Source organism: Nilaparvata lugens, chromosome 12, assembly GCF_014356525.2.
Source record: "Nilaparvata lugens isolate BPH chromosome 12, ASM1435652v1, whole genome shotgun sequence".
Lineage (NCBI taxonomy): Eukaryota > Metazoa > Arthropoda > Insecta > Hemiptera > Delphacidae > Nilaparvata > Nilaparvata lugens.
This window is the reverse complement of record NC_052515.1, coordinates 15,223,833-15,246,385: the sequence shown is the minus strand read 5'-3', so window position 1 is coordinate 15,246,385 and position 22,553 is coordinate 15,223,833. Positions and strand designations below refer to the sequence as shown.

The 22,553-nt window shown below is 36.3% G+C and overlaps 1 protein-coding gene across 2 annotated transcripts in view; it reads left to right on the top strand.

Moving 5' to 3' along the window:
* Positions 1-22,553, top strand: part of LOC111052891 (hemicentin-2) — a 307,765-nt gene that overhangs the window by 100,182 nt on the left and 185,030 nt on the right. For both annotated transcript variants that reach the window (XM_039438920.1, XM_039438922.1), the window contains exon 3: positions 7,765-7,892. In XM_039438920.1, the coding sequence (XP_039294854.1) occupies positions 7,765-7,892 (128 nt within the window). The remainder of the gene's footprint in view (positions 1-7,764; positions 7,893-22,553) is intronic.

The window sequence follows — 22,553 nt, the reverse complement described above, 5'->3', positions numbered from 1 at the left end:
AGAATTGGTGGAGTCAGTAAAGTGGGTGCGGAAAGTGAAGGAGTGGGAGAAAGAGTAGAAGGAGAGGGTGAAGAAGTGGAAGAAGGAGTGGAAGAAAACAACAAAAGAAAATTGGAGAAGCCAGTAAAGAGTGAGACGGAGTAGAAGGAGTAGTTGAAGGAGGAGGAGTGTGGGAGGAGGAGGAAAAGTGGAGGGAGGAGTTGAGGAGACAGCAGAGAGTGAGGGTAGAGTAAGGTTATAAGTATGAGTTGTGTCAAAGGAGGAGAAGTGAGAGAAGAAGTGGAAGGAGGAAAAGGGTGATAAGGAGTAGAAGAAGAGGTTAGTGGTGGAGTGGGGGGAATGAAGTAACAGTAGAAGTGTAAAAGGAGAAGCTGATGATACATTGGAGAGATTCAGTAGACTGAGAGATAGAATTAGAATAGGAAGAAGGAAAAGAATGTTAGACAGGAAAATTTTGGGAGCAGGAGAAAGAGAATCGTGATTTCATGTGAACAGATTTGTAGAGATCGAATGAATAATACAGATAATAATATTATGTAATAGATATTCCAGATAAAGGAGGTAGGAGAAAGATCTTGAAGAATAATATTGGAAAACATACGGAAAAAACAAGAGGATAACAGGGCAATGATACCGATGCCTGAACAAGAAAATGAAAATAGTGACGGAGGAAGGGAAAATATGTATGCATACAGTAAGGATTAAAGCTGTGTTGACCTTGACATGTGAGAAGTGAAAAAAATTGTTTGATCTTGAATATCATGAACTATGGGAAAAAATAGATGAGATAAGTGATAGAATCGGTTATATTCAGAGAGGAGAAAATCAATGAAGTAGAAGAGAGGAGAGAAGAAGGGAAAGATGGAAAACACCAGAGGAAGTATGGAATACATTGCATATTTATGGTGAGGATGTAAAAATGTAACATAACTGTCTGAATCTAGATTTCAGACAGGATGGTGCACGGGAGGAAAATTCAGAACAAATTAGTGAGAATAGAAAAACAAGAGTAGTACGAGGAACATAATAAACATAATAATTTATATTATAAATTAAGTACTGAACAGGAACCAAGTCTGCGGAATAACGGAGAAAGGGATAGTGCAAAATTACAGAAAGAGAACGTTGGGATGCTTAGGAGTAAGACAAAAACATGTACAAACATGATTGAATATTGTAGAGTGGTAAAGAGAGAAGAGCACGAGAAGATAGGAGGAACGACAAAAAATGCAGTTGAAAAAGGAAGACTAGAAGAAGAAAAGGTATTTTCGATAGCAAAGGAGAAGAAAAACAGATGAAGTCTGTTGAATAGTAATGATAGACGAAAGCAGAAGATCACAGAAAGAAGAGAAGAGCGTCAATACATGGAGTAGTAAGACCTGAACAAGAAGGAGGACTAATGAAGAGTATACTGTAATACTGAATAATACTGAAGATGGAAGAGCAAAAAGATGGAGGGTGAACCACACGACATGGAGTTGTTGGAGAAGGAAGACCATAAGAAGAACAAGATATCCTGAATAGGGAAGAGGGAGACAGAAAATTTTGGGATAGAGGAAGGAAAGTAAGAGCAGTGAAGAGAACACTGGTGAATACTATAGAGAGGAAGGATCACAGTGGGAAGATAGGGAGGCAATCAAGCATCAAGAACTTGAAATCGACTTGAAGAGGGAAACTTTTCGAGGACTTTGAGACATTCTGTGCTTTCTTACACCGGTGTACCGGTGCTTAAAGATCTATCCCGGCTCTAGGAGGCGGGCTGCTCTGTTCCTTTGCCCCTGAGTACACTTCATCCTCTGGTGATTATTCTTGTTGCTGGCAGAAGAACTACTCTTTAGTTGCTCGGGGACTTCCTCTGCTTTGCGAGGCCTGTGAGTGTTCCTCTGAGTAAGACCACACAAGTTAGGGAGTTAGACGGTCATGGCAATCACGCCTAGTATTGTTCCTGTGATATGTTAATGTTGTTGCTGTGACAAAAGCTGTTTGTACACACTGGGTCCCTCTTGTGCTCTCTCACTTCTTGCTCTTGCTCCAACATTTTCTTCTTTTCATCCTTCTCTCCAAATAATTTCCTTCTGTTTATTCCACTTCAATATTATTGTTCTTTGTCCTATTCCTACGTCTTCAACTCTCACTTTTCCTTCAACATTTTCCTCTTCTTTGCATCATTTTCACCATCAATCTCTTTGTGCTATTTCTATTTTCCCAACTCTTATTTCTGCTTCAACATATCCTTCTTCATACTACTTCCCCTGCATCATTCCCACCTATTTATTCACTCCAATATTTCTTATTTTTCTACTCTCCAACTTTTTTTGTCTTGTAATCCTCTCCCTTTTCTTCTTCCCCACTCTCCTTTTCATTCTTTTCATCCTTTTCTTCATTTCCTTCCTCTACTTCCTGATTTCCCTTATCAATCTCCTCCTCTGCCATCAACTCTTTTTCATCCTTTTCTTCATTCTCCTACTTTATCACTTCTTCACCTTTCCTTCAGCTCCACTCACTATTTTACCACTCTTCCTCCCCCTCCTCCTCCTCCTACTTTTCATCATCATAATTCTTCTACTTCATCACTTCTCCTGTCCCACCCCTTCCACATTCCTCCAAATTTGTCTCCATCTCTTTTTTCCTCGCCTCTTTTTCTGCCTTCACCTTCACCCCACCTCATACCTTATCTTATTTTCCTCGACCGCATCCAGCACCAACTATGGCTCACCCTCCACCTCTTCTAATCCTCAACTCACTGCTCCCTTTCCTCTTACCTTTTCATCCTTCTCCTTTTTTCCACTACACGCTTTCTTCTTTCTCCCCCTCTCCATCCTCAATTCTTCCCTCCTCCTCACCCTTACCAGCCAAATCCACTCACCACACACAGTTGAATTGTGTCCAGTTCTATACAAAACACGCAGCTGACTAACTCAGTGTCCCAACAGACAGCCAGCAAATCCCTTTTCACAAAGGCAAAAACAAACGCAACTTATCACAAACGGTGTGATTCCAATGGTTGAGCCCTCACAAACCTGCCACTCTAACATTGACACTGTATATATGCAATGCCCTCTCCGTTGATTCAGCAATCAGTGCAGATCAACTGCTGTCCTTTCACTGGCCTCATAACGCTCAAATGTCTCGGTTCACTTTCACAGAATAATTCCATTGGTGCTTTGAGGTGTGCCAGTTAGGTAGCGAATTACTGCGAAATAGGGGTTCGTCACGCTACACAACTACGTAAATCCTTACATAATAGTAGCATCATCACCAAACAAACAAACAGTATTCATAGTGGAAATCACTTCAAACTCCCATCACTCCTTGTAACTAACATCAATGCTTCTCATTCAACCAATGAAAATCCTTTGAAGTAGACTAAATCTGACTATAGAACGTGTCGGGTTACCTCTAAGGTTCGGGTTACCTCTATTGATGATTTGAGGTGTACTGGCATATTATAGGTGTATGACATTATGCAAAATGGAGGATCATCATGATATCAATAAGAAACATATTAAACACTGTCAGTGTTTCTTGTGAATTACATTGAAGCTTCTCATTCAATCAATGCTGACATTTTTAAGTGAATTTGACTATATTATGAGTGTTGGTTTTATTTTCAAGGAATAAATATCATTTGGTGCTTTGAAGAGAGCTAGCGAATTGGGCATGGGAATACCCCTACATAGGGAGTTGGGTTTGTCGCAATATTAAAAAGCGACGCCACGTGACATGACGTTAACTAGGATATTTAGGTTAGGTTAGGTTAATGAAAAGGAACGATTAGTTGATTAGAAAAAAATTATCATGTTTTAATGTTCACATGTTCAAGCTTCGTCTCAATGTGAACATGTTTTCTATTAGCATAATGATATGCCTATTAACTTATATAGCAGACTTACTTCACGACATGTCACTTCGCATCGCGTCTTAATTTGCAACATATCCAAGTGGAATAAGTTACACACTCCCATGTAGATTTGTGCCATCAGTCGAATGTTACAATTGTACTGAAAAAATACATAAAACCTTCTGTTCTACCTTACCTTCTTACATCAACCTTTAGATTTATACATTTTAAAAATAATTATATAATTTCCAAAGTGCTTTCAGATGTGCCAGTTGAGTGGGGATTGGGGATTCACTGCGATATAAAGGAGCAGCAATTGATTCTCATGTGAATTAATGAGTCGGTGTTGTTTGTGATTTCAATTTCAAAATGAATACGAATAAACATACAGAAAAATTCACTACTCCCCTGTAATACAATCATTTTTTGAGATGAAGCACAAGATTTTCTATCAATACATATCAATTATTAAATTAAAATACTAAGGAATTGTCAAAAACCACAGATTTATTGATACTTATAGAAATACCGGTTTCGGTTGTTACTCCATTGTCAATCTCTGATAAACTCCAAAGTTCATCAGAGTTTGCAATTCATCAGAGAATTTGCAGTTCATCAGAGATTGACAATGGTGTAACAACCAAACCCGGTCTTTCGAAGTACCAATAAATCTTTGGTTTTTGACAATTTCTTAGTATTTTCATTTAATATGAATAATTACCACAATATCAACTTCTCAACTAGACAATAAGTATCAATTATATCATGATCATATCAATTACGATCATTATAAAAATACATTTAATCCAATATCGTTGAATAATCATGCTTATCTTTACCCTGTTGACAATTTTACCATACCTATTCCCATTCCCCTTAATATTCATGCACTATAGATACACTATTTTTCATTCAAGAATAAAAATGAAAAAATTATCGCGTTAATTTGACGATACTATTCACTCTAAGCTTACTGGGAAAGCTTTATTGGAGAATTTCAAGTTGAGTTTTCTAACTCTCTCCATTGAAATATGTGATAAATCAATATTGGAAGAACAAAACTGGAAGAACTCATCATTTATTAACAAGCACATCATAAATACAGTCATCCACGTTTCCTCTCCACATCAACTCTGGTTTACCTCCCAGGATTCTCTCTCAACAAATAACTTATTAAAACGTACTTAACAAATCACGCATGCGCACTGTGCTTTCAGCGGGAGCACATTCTTGAATAAATAATTGTCAGCCTACCTACATTTTCGCAACTTTCCATCTAACTGAATAAAATTAATGTGATGGGCCACCAGTCTTTTTAATAAACTCATAAATATTCAATCACAATATTCCCCTGCGAGTCCACTGCAGCCATGTCAAAAGCACATTCTGTCATATTTTCAGAATATTTCGGTCATATTCCGGTTAGCCTCATATTCAATATGTTCATTAAAAGCATTGGCAATCGAAGTTTTCAATTGCCTCGCAATTAATGCTTGATTTCTCTGCGGAAATATTAACTTTAATTTCAATCAGGTCCAAAGGGAAATTCGGTGATTGATTTGAATATTCAGGTCAATGATTCAATCGCATTTTCTCGTCCTCTATCATAATTATACTCGAGTAGATTGAAGATAATTGAAAACAGACATTTTTGAAATAACTTAACCGCTGTCTGTTCCAAATATGGTTATTATTGTTATATTATAATATTGAACACTGTTTGTTGTATACATTTCCTATTATAATACAATACAATAAATTCATGTATTCCAGAGCAGCTTTAATTCAGTGAGTGTAGTCATGTAGCCAATGTTTGGCGTCTATGAAAGGTTAATATTCCAAAAATAGAAGTTGTCAAATGTCTTCTCAATGTTCTCAACACAGCAAGGTCCACGAGTTCAACCAAGTCGTTTCATACAAAGATAGATTTCTCAATGCCCTCATGTTTCCTACAACATGCACAATAAGAGACAATAATAGTAACTTATGCACTTCAGTAGGTAGAGGGGTATGGGAATGTGAGTAGTTATGCCATTCAACAAAGATCAGCTGCAGCGAATACTAAATATGTTCTTGTTCTCTATGAGAATCATAGTTCAAGTGGATTATATGATTCATATGGAATCATAGGATTTCAAAAGTTGTTTTATTTAAGGATACTATCACAGATACAAACCTAAAACAAGCATGGTTGTTTGTGATACTGGTGGAAGTAGCCCTATTATTACTACCAGACAGGGGAAATACTGAATTACGTCATTCCATGAGAAATTTCAAATATTAATCATAAATTAATATTCCCCGTATCTTCTTACTTTCAGTATCGCTATTATTACAGAAATAGAATACTTAAGTAGGTATCGAAAAATAATATAAAAATAATAACTAGTCAGTATTCTTGATAGGACAATATATAAATTTAAGCTTTTTATTATTCATGAAATTTATTTTATATTATTCATTTGATTATTATATTATTATCCCAATCATAACTGTCAGGAAATGCTTTCAAAATGAGTATCATTTGACTGCGTGAACAATATGAATATGAATATGAATTCAAAATTTATTATAGAACGAGCGTTAGCGAGTTTCTTTTTCTGACTTATTGAAGGCCAAAATCGTTGTTTGTCTGTTTGCATGTTCTACAATACCTTAAGAAAGAATATTGATCAATCAGCTTCAAATTTTTGAACGAGCGCCAGCGAGTTCCTTCTTTCGACTTATTGAAGGCCAAAATCGTTGTCCGTCTGTTTGTATGTTCTACAATAACTTCAGAAAACGTATTCTTCAAACCTTTTTACAGGTCAAGCTAGTTGGACAAGAAAATTGACTCACTCCTTCGTTCTTTTTTTCATTTCAAATAGGAACCCCAATGGAAATATAGAGAAAATAAATAAAAATCTCAGTACCCTTTTTTTAAAATATTTTATCACGACATGTTTCGGTCATTTATGCCGTTATCAAGTGATATGAATTAAATAAATAAATACAAATGGAAGATTCTTATTTTGATCATATGTTAGTGTATTCATATATATTACAAGTAGCCCTATACAGGAAAGAGACCCCAATGGAACCTTCTGTCTATATTATTCTTGTAGAATGATATATCTGGCTGTTTCCATAATTTTCATCAACTCTGTATTATTAAAAGTTGCGGGCTTCAAAGATTACAATGTTCTGAGTTCTCAGTTCTTGAGCGAGTTCTGTATCCCAGGGGGTCACTAGTTTAGTATTCATAGAGAAATATAAATTATATGATAATACTCTTTTCAGCTAACAATGACTGAATCAAGGGAGAAGAATTTCAACAGAAAGGTATAACCAGAAAATGAAGGTCATATTTATATCTCAAAATGATGTCGAATGTCATTTTCCATATTCCATTGTCTATGAAATCCTTCATTCATTGAAATGAGCACACAAAATTCTGAAAATGTTCTGTAGAGAGAGAAATATTAATTATTTCTACCAGTATGACTGTATGAAAATCACGTCAGATGTCACTTGGATGTCATGAATAACAATGGGACACTGAAAAGTCAAGCTGTAATGAGATTCGAAATACGCAGAAAAACTTATAAAGTTGAAGAATTCCATAATTTAATATGATATCAAATAGAATGAGAAATAAAATTCCACAATATAAATTAGAGAGTTTGAAATTCATTTTCAGAGCATGTTGCCCCTCTCCAAATTCATAATATTATATATACAATATTTCATTATAACATTTAAGTATAATCAACAAACGATTTCGATATGAAGTTTATAATGACATCCCTCTCCTCTTTCTAGGTAAAATAGCTTCAATTATTATGATTGAGATTCACTCTCAACATATAACTTCCATCCATAGTCTCTCAGAAGAATGCTACTGATATTTATGTGGGATAATCAACCTCTATTATTTTTCCCAGGAGTGTTCTGCCTTCAAAGGTTCGAGAAACAACCATCCTACTCGGAAGTCAATCCAGGAGATGACATTAAGCTGGATTGCAAAATTCTGAACAAAAAAGGAACCTGCTCATGGCAAAAAGACAATAAGGTAGGAAAATATTGATTTGTTCACTAAATTTTTGTTTCATTAGGTCTATACATCAGATTTATCTTTAGGGTTCAACGTGCAGTAATTCTCTAATTCAAATTATAAGAAAAAATGTGTTGGATCAAGGATTCTCAATCCGTGATTGCAACGTAAATAATTATGTGAAGGTGTAAAAAATTGAAATAACTTTCATGCATTACATGTACACTAGGCTATTGTTCCAAAACGGTTCATCCTCTAACTCTCGACTAGAGTGCGTTATTGTTCTCTGATTCCAGTTAATAAGTTTCGTAGTTCAGACATGATGATTCCTCGAACATGTATTTCGTATCCTATACATGTTAGAGCCAATTCCAATATCTTATATAGTATAGATTAGATTAGATGACTTCATACTTGTAAGTTACAAAATATGCTAGTTAAACTCTTATAAACATTGAATGACAATATAGCTATCTATTCAACGAATTTTACAATGTATGGAAAATACATTGTCAAAATTATCCAATAGGAGAAAATTGAATGAAGTTTTATTATCTATATTATAATATTTCAATATAAGTACATAAATCGGCAGTTTCAACTGATAATTTGAGAATTGTCTACTCTCAAGAAAGGATATGACTTAATATCTTTTCCATCAACACATGACCGGAGGGAGAAGATGGAACATGAATGCATTCTCATATGAAACATTAGAGAAAATTGGATATATGAGAACAGAGGAGTTGAGAACTAGAAACAAAAACAAAAGTAGGAAGAAGAAAGAAAAATCAAAGAGACGAGGGAAGAGCAGAGAAGATTTAGTCGGAATCCATCTGATAGGGTATTTGGATGTAACCAAGAAACTTCCTCAGTGCTTCTAAGCACTAGAAGAAGGTGCTTAGTTGCAAACTTAATCCGGCAATGAACGGGAGAGAAGGAAGAAGGAGGAGGAAGAGATGCAGAAGATGGAAGAAAAAGAAGATGGAAATGAGAATGAAACAATGTGTGGGTAGCCAGTAATTGGACAGGGTTTTTAGCGTTGATGTAGGGATTGAAAAAGATTGAGTCGAACAGGAATGGGCTCAGAAGGAGAAGTAGAAGAAGAAGAAGAAGAAGAAGAAGAAGAAGAAGAAGAAGAAGAAGAGGAGGAGGAAATGAAGTAGAGGAAATGAAGTAGAGATTATTTCAATAGAGAGAGATAGTATGAGAAGAACAAGGAGAGAATAGAAAGAGCAGGAAAATAATTATAAAAGAAAAACAAAAAGAAGAAGAAAATAAGATAAAGGGAAGGAATATCATAAGTGAGAACTAATAGTGAGTTGAAAGGGAGGAGCATTATTGGAATGGGGAAGCAGATAATGCAAAAGGACGATGATATGAAAGAGCGAGATGGGATGACAGTTTATTATAGTTCATCATCTACAATCCTCTACAACTCATATTCTGATCCTCCAGACTCTAATACAGTAGTCCAGTGTTTCCCAACCATTATTGGCGACCTATCTGCGGAAGAAAAGGGAAATGAAATTTTCTGAAAGTCGTCAATTTCAGACGTGATATTCAACATTTTCAGATTATTTCTAAACATTATTGCTCCAGTCCTTAGATTTTAATATATTTTCCATTGTTTTTGGTCCATTCAATTCTCAGATGTGCTGATGAATAAATGAGAAGGCACTTCATTATAATTGTACGTATAATAGTATATACGTATACTATTTTTAAATAAGTATATGTAATGCAACTAATACATTCAGTATTAAATATGTTCAATATTCATTGTTCAATTATATTATATGAACCAATTAATAATGATTATTATGAATAATTAATATTAATATTTTATAAACATGTGAGTATGTTACACTTATTTACGTAGAAGAATCATAGTCCAGGCAATGAATGCTCAAAAAAGGGTATAGAAGGAAAAGTTCCTTCATACCCCTTCATATTTCTTTCCACTTCTGTATAATTACGCTTATTTTATTACTGAACTCAACTTTCTCCATTTGTTCAATTTGTGATTTTTTGTGATTTTCAAGTGACCGGTTTTCAACCGGTTTAAAAGGTGATGATCACCAAGAGATTTTTGTTTGGTCGCGGCGAGACTCTGGAAATTGAATGATCTTAAATCACTGATAGTCCAGTCAAGGAAAGATTATAGAAGGAAAAGTTGGGAAGGCAATTTTTGACCCCGCAGTTCTGTTTAGGGTAGTTAGGAGGTAAACATATCAAAAGTCCCTACCCCTGTGCTAAGGGGGTGGGGGTGGTTTAAAGGTACAATTTTTTGGTTTCTCGCATGTATCCTAAGGACTTGACTGTCATATAACAAATTAGAGCTTACATAATTTCCCACAATATTCATTTCAAAACGTTTTTCATATCTCTACTAGTTTTCGAGATATCCGATCTTGAAGGTGTGACATTTTTGGGAAAAAACACGTTTACCACCTACTTTTTTCTATTTTTGCTCTTATAACTTTTGAACAGTCGACGGGAAAAATACATGCTGATTATGAGCTTATAAGGCATTAAATTTTCTTCAATTTTATGTATAATTTCACGCTTTAACGAATTCCCCTACACTTTTTGTAGCAGCTTTAGTGTTGAGTGTGAAATCTCCATTTTTGCAACAATAGACCAATTGAAAAAGGAATTTTGAGGGAATGTTTTAAACATAATTTTTGACTTTGCAGTTTTGTTGAGACTAGTTAGGAGGAGAGCATATCGAAATTCCCCATTCCTAACTCATGTGCTAAGGGGATGAGGGTGGTTTTTAAAAGTTTCATTTTTCAGCGTTTTGCTTCCTCGCTCATATCTTTGGAACAATGCGTTCAACCGACATAACTAACTATTCAAAAATTAAGCTTGATAAATTCTCTACACTTCTTGTTCAGTAGATTGTGATTGATATTCACAACAGTTCCCGAGATATTCGCTCTTGAAAGTGCGTAATTGTTAAAATAACAGGTTTTTATCCAATGTTTTGCTCCTAATGGCTTATAACTCAAAAATCGATGGGAAAAATCCATGTATATTATGAGCTTATAGAGAGTCAAATTCTCTTCAATTTGATGTATAATTTCACACTTTTACGAATTTCCCTACACCTTTTGCAGCAGCTTTAGTGATGAGTGTGAAATCTCCATTTTTGCTACAATAGACCAATTGACAAAGGAATTTGGAGGGAATCTTTTAAACAAAATTTTTGACTTTGCAGCTTTGTTGAGACCAGTTAGGAGGAGAAGATTTCAAAAGTCTCCATTCCTAACTCATGTGCTAAGGGGATGAGGGTGGTTTAAAAGTTGCATTTTGCAGCATTTTGCTTCCACGCTCATATCTAGAGAACAATGCGTTCAACCGACTGAAATAACTATTTACAATCAAGCTTGATAGATTCTCTACACTTTTTGTTCAGTGAAATTTGGTGCTATTTCCAATAGTTCACGAGATATTCGTTCTTGAAGGTGTGTAATTGTCAAAATAACAGATTTTTATCCAATGTTTTTCTCTTTCAGGGCTTATAACTCTCCAACATTGCATCATAGAAACTGATGCTTATCTTAGGTTCGTTGAGCATTAAATTTTCTTTGAAATGATGTATTATTTCACTATTGCAAGTTTTCCTCTCATTGTTATAGCAGCTTCGATGTAGGGGGTGAAATTTTCATAGCTGCAACAAGTGTTAACTCAGCTTCAACAGAGGGGATAAAGATGCGCACTTTTGCTATGTTCACCTACTAACTAGTCCGAAATAAGCTGCAAAATCAAAAATTGTGTCACTGACACCCCCCTTCAAATGACATGGTCAAACGATCAATTGTTGCAGCAATGAAAATTTCACCCCCCCCACATCGAAGTTGCTTTAACAATGAAAGGAAAACTTGGAATAGTGAAATAATACATCTTCTCAAAGAGAATTCAATGCTCAACGAACCTACGATAAGCAGCAGTTTTCATGATGCATTATTGTTGGAGAGTTATAAGCCCTGAAAGAGCAAAACATTGGATAAAAACCTGTTATTTCACAGTGGGTAGGGGCTAGGACTTTTGATATGTTTACCTCCCAACTACCCTAAACAGAACTGCGGGGTCAAACATTGTCTTCTCAACTTTTCCTTCTATAATCTTTCCTTGACTGGACTATCAGTGATTTAAGATCATTCAATTTTCAGAGTCTCGCTGCGACCAAACAAAAATCTCTTGGTGATCATCACCTTTTAAACCGGTTGAAAACCGGTCACTTGAAAATCACAAATTGAACAAATGGAAAAAGTTGAGTTCAGTAATAAAATAAGCGTAATTATACAGAAGTGGGAAGAAGTATGAAGGGGTATGAAGGAAGTGGTTGATGGGAAGGGAAAATAGGTGTAGGAGGTGGAAAGGACGAGGAGGATTAGAGAACGGAGGTCTCGGAATTGAACAAGGAATTGGAAATGTAGAATCCCAATGAAGAAGATAAAGAAGAAGGAGGAAATTAAGAATAGGAAGACGAAAATAAATAACTAGAAGATTAGTCCATGTTGTGATGGTGTGGTAAGTAGAGTACAATAGCCAGAGGCAGAAGGCGGCCTTTATTTATTTTGGGGCTGTCTCACAGGAGAAAGGGGTGGAAGGAGGGGGTTGAAAGTGAAGGAGAGGGGGAAAGCAAAAAATAAATAGGAAGCGGGGAAATAAAAGAAGCGCAGACAAGGTCGAAGCGAGTAAAGAAGAGAGGTCTCATAAATTTGGCGGTGAAAACTTTTATCCGGTTGCAAAGTACCACTTTATTCTGTCTCTCTTCTTTGTGCTCTTTGTCTTCTAATCTGCTGCCTACTATTTCATCTGCACTTCCTCCTCTTCTTCCCCTACTTCCTCCTCTTCTTTCCCCTACTTCTCCCAGAAAACTTCTCAGCTCTTGCGCGTGCGGGCGTCGGATTAAAATTGGGATTGCAGTTGGATGAAGTCCGCGGCTGACATTCAATTTAACTCAAAGTAAAAGTGCACTGAGCTCATCCCCCTATCATCATAGTTCATAGTTCATAACCTTCCTTGTTTTACTTATTCTCCATTATTCAAATTATTCATGTATTCAGAACTAAACTTGCACTTCATGCTCACTCTTTTATTAGATGGAAATCTTGTCAAGCTCCAAAGAGATCTTTTACTCAAGATAAGTTTGAAAAAAAAACCTGTGTTGTACGAGAAAACCATCAGATATACATGATCAGAGTTATTCCTTACTGATGAAAACAGATGTCTCAACTTTACCCTTATTCGAGTCTCGAGAACAATCTCAGCGAACTTAGGCTTAGTTACCTAGCAGTTTAGTTAACCAGTTTGAATAAAATGGTGGTGTTTTATTGAAGTAGAGTTAGAAGCTAATGCCTGGTTGGACAAAACCCTGTTGAATACTAATCGTGTTTAAAAGCCACCGGAACCAATCAGAAAAAGCCTTCTCTGATTGGTTCTCGTTACATGTAATCAAGTTTAAAATTTAACTGGCTTTTGTGCAACCGGGCTAAAAGAGCTACTAGAACTGAAGATAAATATGTGAAATCGATCTGATTGGTTCCTGATATCGATTGTTCGGCAACAAGAACATGTTTGACTGTGTTCGATCTCAAGAATCGTCTTTGATTTATAATAATACTGAGAATGATGCCCACATAAGCTTTTGCGTGGGTAATAATACTACCCACGTGCTTCATATCTTACTCAAACCATAAATTCTGTTCCGATTTGCGATATGTTCTGTGATTTAACCCCTTTCAATATTGAAATATAAATAAACAGAGTTCATCTAAATCCCATCATAACATCCCATTAACATTCATTCCTCGAAATGAGTGTTTTCCCAGCATCTCTGATGATTGGTCACGTGAGATCTCATGGTAGAAATCAAATTATTCACCAGTTTAACATGTAAATCGCCCGAATAATGGATACAAAACGTTGAGATTATTTTAAACATGTTGAGTGTTGAGAATGAACATTATTTAAGTTAACTGAACATCCCAAATACCTCCAGCACTTTCTGTTTCACAGACATCCTGATTCGATTGAATATAATGAATAATAATCAAAATAATGTTTTCCACATTATTCAACAAAATAAGAAAACATATCATGACAATATTGAAAATATGTCCATTAATGTAAAAACAATTAATTGTTTTTCACTTTTTTGTTTTCATCTCATTCATTCTATGCGCCTCTACGAATGATTTTATTTGTCTATCATATTTGTTCTATATACTTTTATTCAACAACTCATACTCGTATTCTCACTCAGACTACTCAAAGAAGAAGCCACAAAGCTGAACATAAACATTTCTTCCATTTGAGAAACTTCAAAAACATTAACATTATTTTCATTCAGATGTTCAGTGTACCTTCACCCGACACATTCAATCAATCTCAAGCCAACTTGTTGAATGAACCCACAACCCACTCAAACCCTTCCCTGCCGAAAGGGTATTTCAAATTATTTCCGGCTTTGTCACGTGACTGACATAATATTCAGTTGTGCACAATGCGGGGTTGCCAAACTTTGCGGCAATCTCTCGTTCATGGACGAATGAAGCTAATCCCTCAAATTGCTAATCTGATCAACTCTGGCTTACCCCATTCATTTAACTTCCTCTAACTCACTTTGTTCTATGTATTGCTTTCTTCTCCTTGCTCCTTCCAATAAACTTCAGAATCTTTGTATTTCTAAGTTATCTTCTTAAGAAACTCATACTCATTATAATATCTTTTCTCATCATTTTTTTATCCAGCAACCTTTTTTGCATTTCCACATTTATTGTTCTCCTCGGTTGTTTTCTTTACTGTTTTTCCAACTCATTTACCCCCACATTTTAACTTATTTGACCCTTATCTAACTATCTTTTTCTTCTTCTCTTTCTTATTTTTCTCCTTCTTCTACTTCTTCTCGTACTCCTATTTTCCTCCTCACATCTTCCTTCAACCTTTTTCTCCATTTCTGCCACTTATCCTAACAAATTTCCAATAAGATTTCAAGATGAAAGTTGATGCCATTCCATTGATATCAATTATTTTGTTCGAGTTAAGGTGCGTACAGATTTACGCGCACGAACACGCGAATTTCACTTTTCATCAGCTGATTATATCCGTATTTGTACAGAAACGGTAAGATACAGATATAAAAAGCTTGGCATCAGCTGATTAAAAGTTAATTGCTCGTGTTTCGTGGCGTAAATCTGTACGCACCTTTACAGGTATGTTATAGTTAAATTCATGAGTCATGACTCACAGTTCAATTCTAATGTATGCAATTCATGAACTGAAGAGTTGCCCCTATATCATCATAGGTTCAAGACAAAGGTCAGGGTTAATTATAAAGCAAAAATAAAGACATCTATCTATCTGTATCACTCTTCATTGATCACATCTCCATTAAACTCAATCACTCTCCTTTCTCTCACACTCTCACCCATTTTCCTCCTCACACCGAACATTCCACGACGGCTAAATCCGCTTCAAAGGTAACAGAACAATTTCCATCTTCACGAACGGAGAGATGCCGAAATTACCTGAGGGACGGACAGGACCGACTCATCATCTCGCCACTGTCACAAACAAAGCCTTTCAAATAGAAATGGAATATTTGGATACGACCGTGACAATTGCATTGTAGCAATTTAGATGCAAATGAAGTTTGAAGTTTCTGCAGGCACCTCACATTCGAATTTGCTGACCTTGCAATATTGACAATCCATTAATTCGTTGCTTTTGCTTTGTGTTTCAAACTGTCACAACTCACAACACTCTATTGATCTGCATTTTTCGAGTGATGAATTCAATATCAACTCAAAACATCGACATCATATAATACAGAGGATAATTTGAGAAAACTTCATTTCACTGATACTTATAATATGCTTTCAATACATGAGGAGATGATCAATTTTCTTTTTTTTTTTTGTGAAAATACGAAGTTTTATGAAGATTACTCTGATGTGAAGTCAAATATGGCTTGGAGAGTATCAAAAAGATAATATAAAAGTGGAGCACACATTGTTATCTGATTATTGTGCATAGCTCATAGAAGTTAGTCTCAGCTGTGGTCTTGTTTGTCATTTATGAACAGATATAATTGATAATACAGTAGTTTTTGCTGGATAGTGAACACTCAAGTGGAAAATATCCATCACAATCTTCACTAATAACAAGCAAGAGTTATGAAAATAAGTGAGCCAAATTACTTGCAGACAGAGCACATCTGCGCTGACAGATATAAATCGACAGCTGCAACAGATATTGGATGACTCTCTCCAGAGACTGGATTTTCCAGCTTTTCCACACTGGAAAAGCGCAAGTGTCCGGCAGTTTTCCCGAGAATTAAGCACCAGTCGAGTGTATCATCTCTTTCAAAGAGAATAATTTTTTCTCGCTGACGTACGCTAATTAAACGAAATGGCAGAGGTCCCCTTGTGCCCTTTGGAAACAGCACGGATCAGAGCTTTTAAATGATCGTCGTCAGTGCTAGAATGTATGGTTATGTTCTTTGAGAAGTGACATGGAAAAGTGAGCAACATGGAGTAAAAATTGGACGAAAAGGGAGTATAGCAGTGCTGTGTCAGTGAAAAGGACCTATACATCAACTATCATGCAGTAGTAACATGTTGTGATCCATCAATAGCAGGTTCAAAGAACCTTTTTAAAGTTGAACTAGGTATCAAAATTCCTTGATGTTTATGAATCCATATTTTCAATTTTTCACGTAAGATGTCGTGAATAGAAGTGTAGCTTCATTATTGGCTACTTCTTATAGTGAGAAATATTTTACATCCTGATATCCACTCTTAGTAAAAGAGAACATGAAATTTATCATGATAGAAAGAGAAGGTTCCTGTTAGTAAAAATTCAAATCATTCGATATGATAGAGAAGGTCTTATACAGATTCCTGTTTCATGAGGTCCTGGATATCCTTTAATAATGTACTGATGAGTCTTCCACACACTTTGCAAACAATATTATGACATTGCTCAATTTACTATCTCAAAGTATTAACCTTAATTATAAGAATTCAAGCTCTCATGAAAAATGAGCATATGAACTAGTAAGATTCCCATCTGTGGTGGCCCAGTTAGATAAGACGTACCTTACTATAAACATTTAATGGACCAAGTGGTGATCGTTTCGAGTCCCACCAAGTGTACTGATCCATGATCATCATAATACCTCATCTCATCACCTAAACACAATGAAATTTGTGGGTATTATCCAGTAGAAAAGGTTGTGTATATTAAGGAGATTTTATGGAGCTACGAAAATAGTATACTCTCTCCGGCGTTATGAGCGGTTTTCAAGCATCTTGGCATATTAACTTTTCAAACAAGTGTTTAGAATTGCGGCTCAAATTCTTTATCACCTATGGAATAAATTCTTGTCGCTGTTTGAATTATCTAAATTTTAAATTTGAAAGTGCTTGATCTCAAGTATCCAAGTCTTTATAATCGGGGCTCAAAGTCTCTGATATTCATTCAGTTACTACTCCATGATATCAACTAGCCTATTATTCTAATTATTGGTTCTCAAAGCGTGTTTGTCTATAAAGCGATATATAGACATATCGAGACATTTTCACGAATCCGTTTTCATATGGTTCCAAAATTATATATCACTGGTCGTCCATCACTGATCCGTCACATAACCTAATCTTAGCAAACTTGTGCAAAGCGTACTTGGCTGAGGACATTCTCAAGAATCCTCCATGAATACGGCCCAAGTCGTCCATCACTCATACGTCACATTGCCGAATCCTCGCAAACTGTGATCTGTGATTGATGCGATAGGGCGGGTCTACATTGACTATCAGATAACCTAGGCGGGCATTACACTGTGAAATCGGTTTGTGCATGCATAGCAATATTGCATTCGAAGGCTAAGTCGTACTGACATCTATTAATTAACCTACCGCTGCAGACTGATGGGCCACGGATTTCAGGGTAGAAGGGGAAGGGATCAAGATTTGGTCTAGGAGGGTAAGGGATGAAAAGAGGCTTGGGGTAGGAGGGTTTGGTATCATGTGTGAGGATTCCAAGAGAAAAAGAGAAATAAAAGGTGAAGAGGAGAAGTGGATACTTGAAGATTGTGAAGACATCTAGTGAAAAGCGTTTGGGATGCAAGGATGGGGACCATAGAAATACGAGTAACTGAATTTTACGTGAATATAGAGAGAGTAATATGAAGAAACAGAATAAAGAACGATTGAATGAATCTATTAAAAGAGTAGTATGAAGTAACAGACTGGAGAACGATTATAATAATCTATTGAATATCATGAACAGGGGAGAGGGAGAGAAGGTGATAATTATCAGTGAGAAGGGAAAAAATAACTCACGAAATGGAGTGACAAAAAGTAGGTGAAGAGACTGATGAGGAAAATTCGTTTTATAGTGTCTTTTGAGAACCTAAATTCTCAGACAACTATAATTAAGTTTGGAAATCATGCTAGACCCCGATGGTGGAGGGGTTAGTGAAATTTCTAGTACCATTCTAGTGGTGAGGAATTCGAAATAAAAATCATTTGACGATTGATTGCCTCTATATTAAATATTTAAACTCAAACAACACTTTACAATAAATACTTTCTTCAATTAAAGATTATCTTTGTCTTTAAGAGACCAAATTTACGTCTTTAAGAGACCAAAATTTAAGGGACACATTGTATTCTGGTGGGGAAAGATCAAGTACTCATCTTGTAGTTGTCGTCGCGATGTCCGGAGTCCCTGGCGGAGATGGATGAAGGGTGAAGATGATTAGTCGTCCTCCAGGAATGTTCAGGCGTCGCGGCGACAGATCCAAAAGGGAGTTAGTCTTGTTCTCTCCTCATCAGCGTTCAATGACGTACGATTCCATCCATGGTTGGAAGAAGTCGCCGGCCCTTTTACAATGGAAATTCTCAGCCCGATACAGAAACCTGATGACAAATTTACAACAGAATTAGAAACATAATAATTACCAATATCTAATAGGATTGTATTCAATTGATGATCTAGGTAGATCATCAAATCAATACAATTCACCGCTTCCTATGAGGAAATAAATAATATTATTAACATACATAAATCGAACACTTATAAATCATATTCAATGACAATAATGAAAATACTCACCCAAAATGGGTATTGAAGATGCGTAGTATAGAGGGAATCAATCGTCAATTATCTCAACTATCCCATAGCTATAAGACGGACTTTACTTCTAAATATTATTCTTACATTAAATGTCCGATTTACTTGAACAATCAATTATTAAATTCTCCTGGAGAGAATGAGAATGTACCCCCAAACGAAAACATATTACTGGAAATTGTAAGAAAATCTCAAGAAACAGTCAACACTATGACAGCTGGGATTAGAATGATTGCTCTCCTAGTTTTCAGAGGCTTCCAGACTGATCAGTTTTGCCATCATCATTTAAAATATTTACCCGATCGCCTGTGAATTTCTCTTCGCCCACTCTCTTTCTCCTCAGTAAATAAGGAAGGTGATACGTTCAAGCAAGAAGGAAACTAGGAGAGAAAAGTTATTTCCCTTTTGCAAGTTTAGAATTATGGGATTGAATCAGCATACTTCTGGCGTCTAGATCGTCGTGAGAACAGATAATTCCAAGTGGGATCGTGGGAACCAAGGACTTTAATAAGATTCTGGTCATAATTATAACGATTTTAGAAATGCTGGCTAAGTTGCCAATGAACAAGAATAAATTTACTATCTTCATGGGAACTGAAAACTACTAACTTAAGATAGAATAAATTCCATTTAATAACTCAAAATTTTGGTACAGATTCTCCCCCCGTTAAAGGAAAGTTGGACGCCAATGAGAAAAAAACTACCAAAATTTTGAATAGGTGAGCGCGCCAATTGAAAGGGTGTGGGGAGAATCCACAGCATTCGGAGTCAGTCGAAACGAAGAAAAGCGCGGGCCCAGCGCAATCTAGCGTCGTTGACTGGTTTTCCAAGCAAACACTTACTACTACCGTACTACAAGTCATGAAGGTTGTGAGAGAGAGTGTGCGAGAGTAACTTACGTCGAATGCAGTCAGAGAACCAACATTAAGTTGGCTCTCCACTAAAATATTTTTGAAATCTCTCAAAGCCATCGTTTTGAGCTCGTTTTGAGCTGATTTGAGCAACTTTTATTTCGTTTTGAGCACCCACCGTTTTTGAGATATGACGTCTCAAAAATTGGAGAGCCAACTTAATGCCAGCTCTCCACTTTTCGAAATCGAAAAACTAAACACGCCATCGTTTTGAGCTCGTTTTGAGCTGATTTGAGCAACTTTTATTTCGTTTTGAGCACCCACCGTTTTCGAGATATGACGTTTCAAAAATTGGAGAGCAGCTCTCCACTTTTCGAAATCGAAAAAACAAACATGCCATCGTTTTGAGCTCGTTTTGAGCTGATTTGAGCAACTTTTATTTCGTTTTGAGCACCCACCGTTTTTGAGATATGACGTCTCAAAAAGTGGAGAGCCAACTTAATGCCAGCTCTCCACTTTTCGGAATCAAAGAAGTGAACACGCCATCGTTTTGAGCTCGTTTTGAGCTGATTTGAGCAACTTTTATTTCGTTTTGAGCACCCACCGTTTTCGAGATATGACATCTCAAAAATTGGAGAGCCAACTTAATGCCAGCTCTCCACTTTTTAAAATCGAAAAAGTGAACACGCCATCGTTTTGAGCTCGTTTTGAGCTGATTTGAGCAACTTTTATTTTGTTTTGAGCACCCACCGTTTTCGAGATATGACGACTCAAAAATTGGAGAGCCAACTTAATGCCAGCTCTCCACTTTTTGAAATCGAAAAAGTAAACACACCATCGTTTTGAGCTCGTTTTGAGCTGATTTGAGCAACTTTCATTTCGTTTTGAGCACCCAGAGTTTTTGAGATATGACGTCTCGAAAATTGGAGAGCTAACTTAATGCTAAATATATAGTAAATCAAAAAATCATTTATAACTCCTGAACTAGAGTTGCTCAAAACGTGGAAACCTGCACAAGTGTAAAGGTCTATGAGAAGCTACTCTCAGCAGAAATTGACGTTTTGAGCCATCACAGTTCTCAAGTAATTCCCACTCATAGTATGTACCATGTACTATATGGTAAATCAAAAAATCAATTAAAACTCATAAACCAGAGGTGCTCAAAACGTGTAAACCTGCACAAGAGTAGAGGTACATGAGAAGCTACTCTGAGCAGGAATTGACGTTTTGAGCCATCACAGTTCTCAAGTAATTCCCACTCATAGTATGTACCATGTACTATATGGTAAATCAAAAAACCATTTATAACTCCTGAACTAGAGGTGCTCAAAACGTGGAAACCTGCACAAGAGTAGAGGTCTATGAGAAGTAACATTCAGCAGAAATTGACGTTTTGAGCCATCACAGTTCTCAAGTAATTCCCACTCATAGTATGTACCATGTACTATATGGTAAATCAAAAAACAATTATAACTCCTGAACCAGAGGTGCTCAAAACGTGGAAACCTGCACAAGTGTGAAGGTCTATGAGAAGCTACTCTCAGCAGAAATTGACGTTTTGAGCCATCACAGTTCTCAAGTAATTCCCACTCATAGTATGTACCATGTACTATATGGTAAATCAAAAAATCAATCATAACTCCTAAACCAGAGGTGCTCAAAACGTGGAAACCTGCACAAGAGTAGAGGTCTATGAGAAGTAACATTCAGCAGAAATTGACGTTTTGAGCCATCACAGTTCTCAAGTAATTCCCACTCATAGTATGTACCATGTACTATATGGTAAATCAAAAAATCAATTAAAACTCCTGAACCAGAGGTGCTCAAAACGTGGAAACCTGCACAAGAGTGAAGGTCTATGAGAAGCTACTCTCAGCAGAAATTGACGTTTTGAGCCATCACAGTTCTCAAGTAATTCCCACTCATAGTATGTACCATGTACTATATGGTAAATCAAAAAATCAATCATAACTCCTAAACCAGAGGTGCTCAAAACGTGGAAACCTGCACAAGAGTAGAGGTCTATGAGAAGTAACATTCAGCAGAAATTGACGTTTTGAGCCATCACAGTTCTCAAGTAATTCCCACTCATAGTATGTACCATGTACTATATGGTAAATCAAAAAATCAATTAAAACTCCTGAACCAGAGGTGCTCAAAACGTGGAAACCTGCACAAGAGTAGAGGTATATGAGAAGCTACTCTCAGCAGAATTGACGTTTTGAGCCATCACAGTTCTCAAGTAATTCCCACTCATAGTATGTCTCCTGTACTATATGGAAAATCAAAAAATCAATCATAACTCCTAAACCAGAGGTGCTCAAAACGTGTAAACCTGCACAAAAGTAGAGGTCTACGAGAAGCTACTCTCAGCAGAAATTGACGTTTTGAGCCATCACAGTTCTCAAGTAAATCCCATTCATAGTATGTCTCCTGTACTATATGGAAAATCAAAAAATCAATTATAACTCCTGAACCAGAGGTGCTCAAAACGTGTAAACCTGCACAAGAGTAGAGGTCTATGGAAAGTAACATTCAGCAGAAATTGACGTTTTGAGCCATCACAGTTCTCAATAATTCCCACTCATAGTATGTATCATGTACTATATGGTAAATCAAAAAATCAATTATAACTCCTAAACCAGAGGTGCTCAAAACGTGTAAACCTGCACAAGAGTAG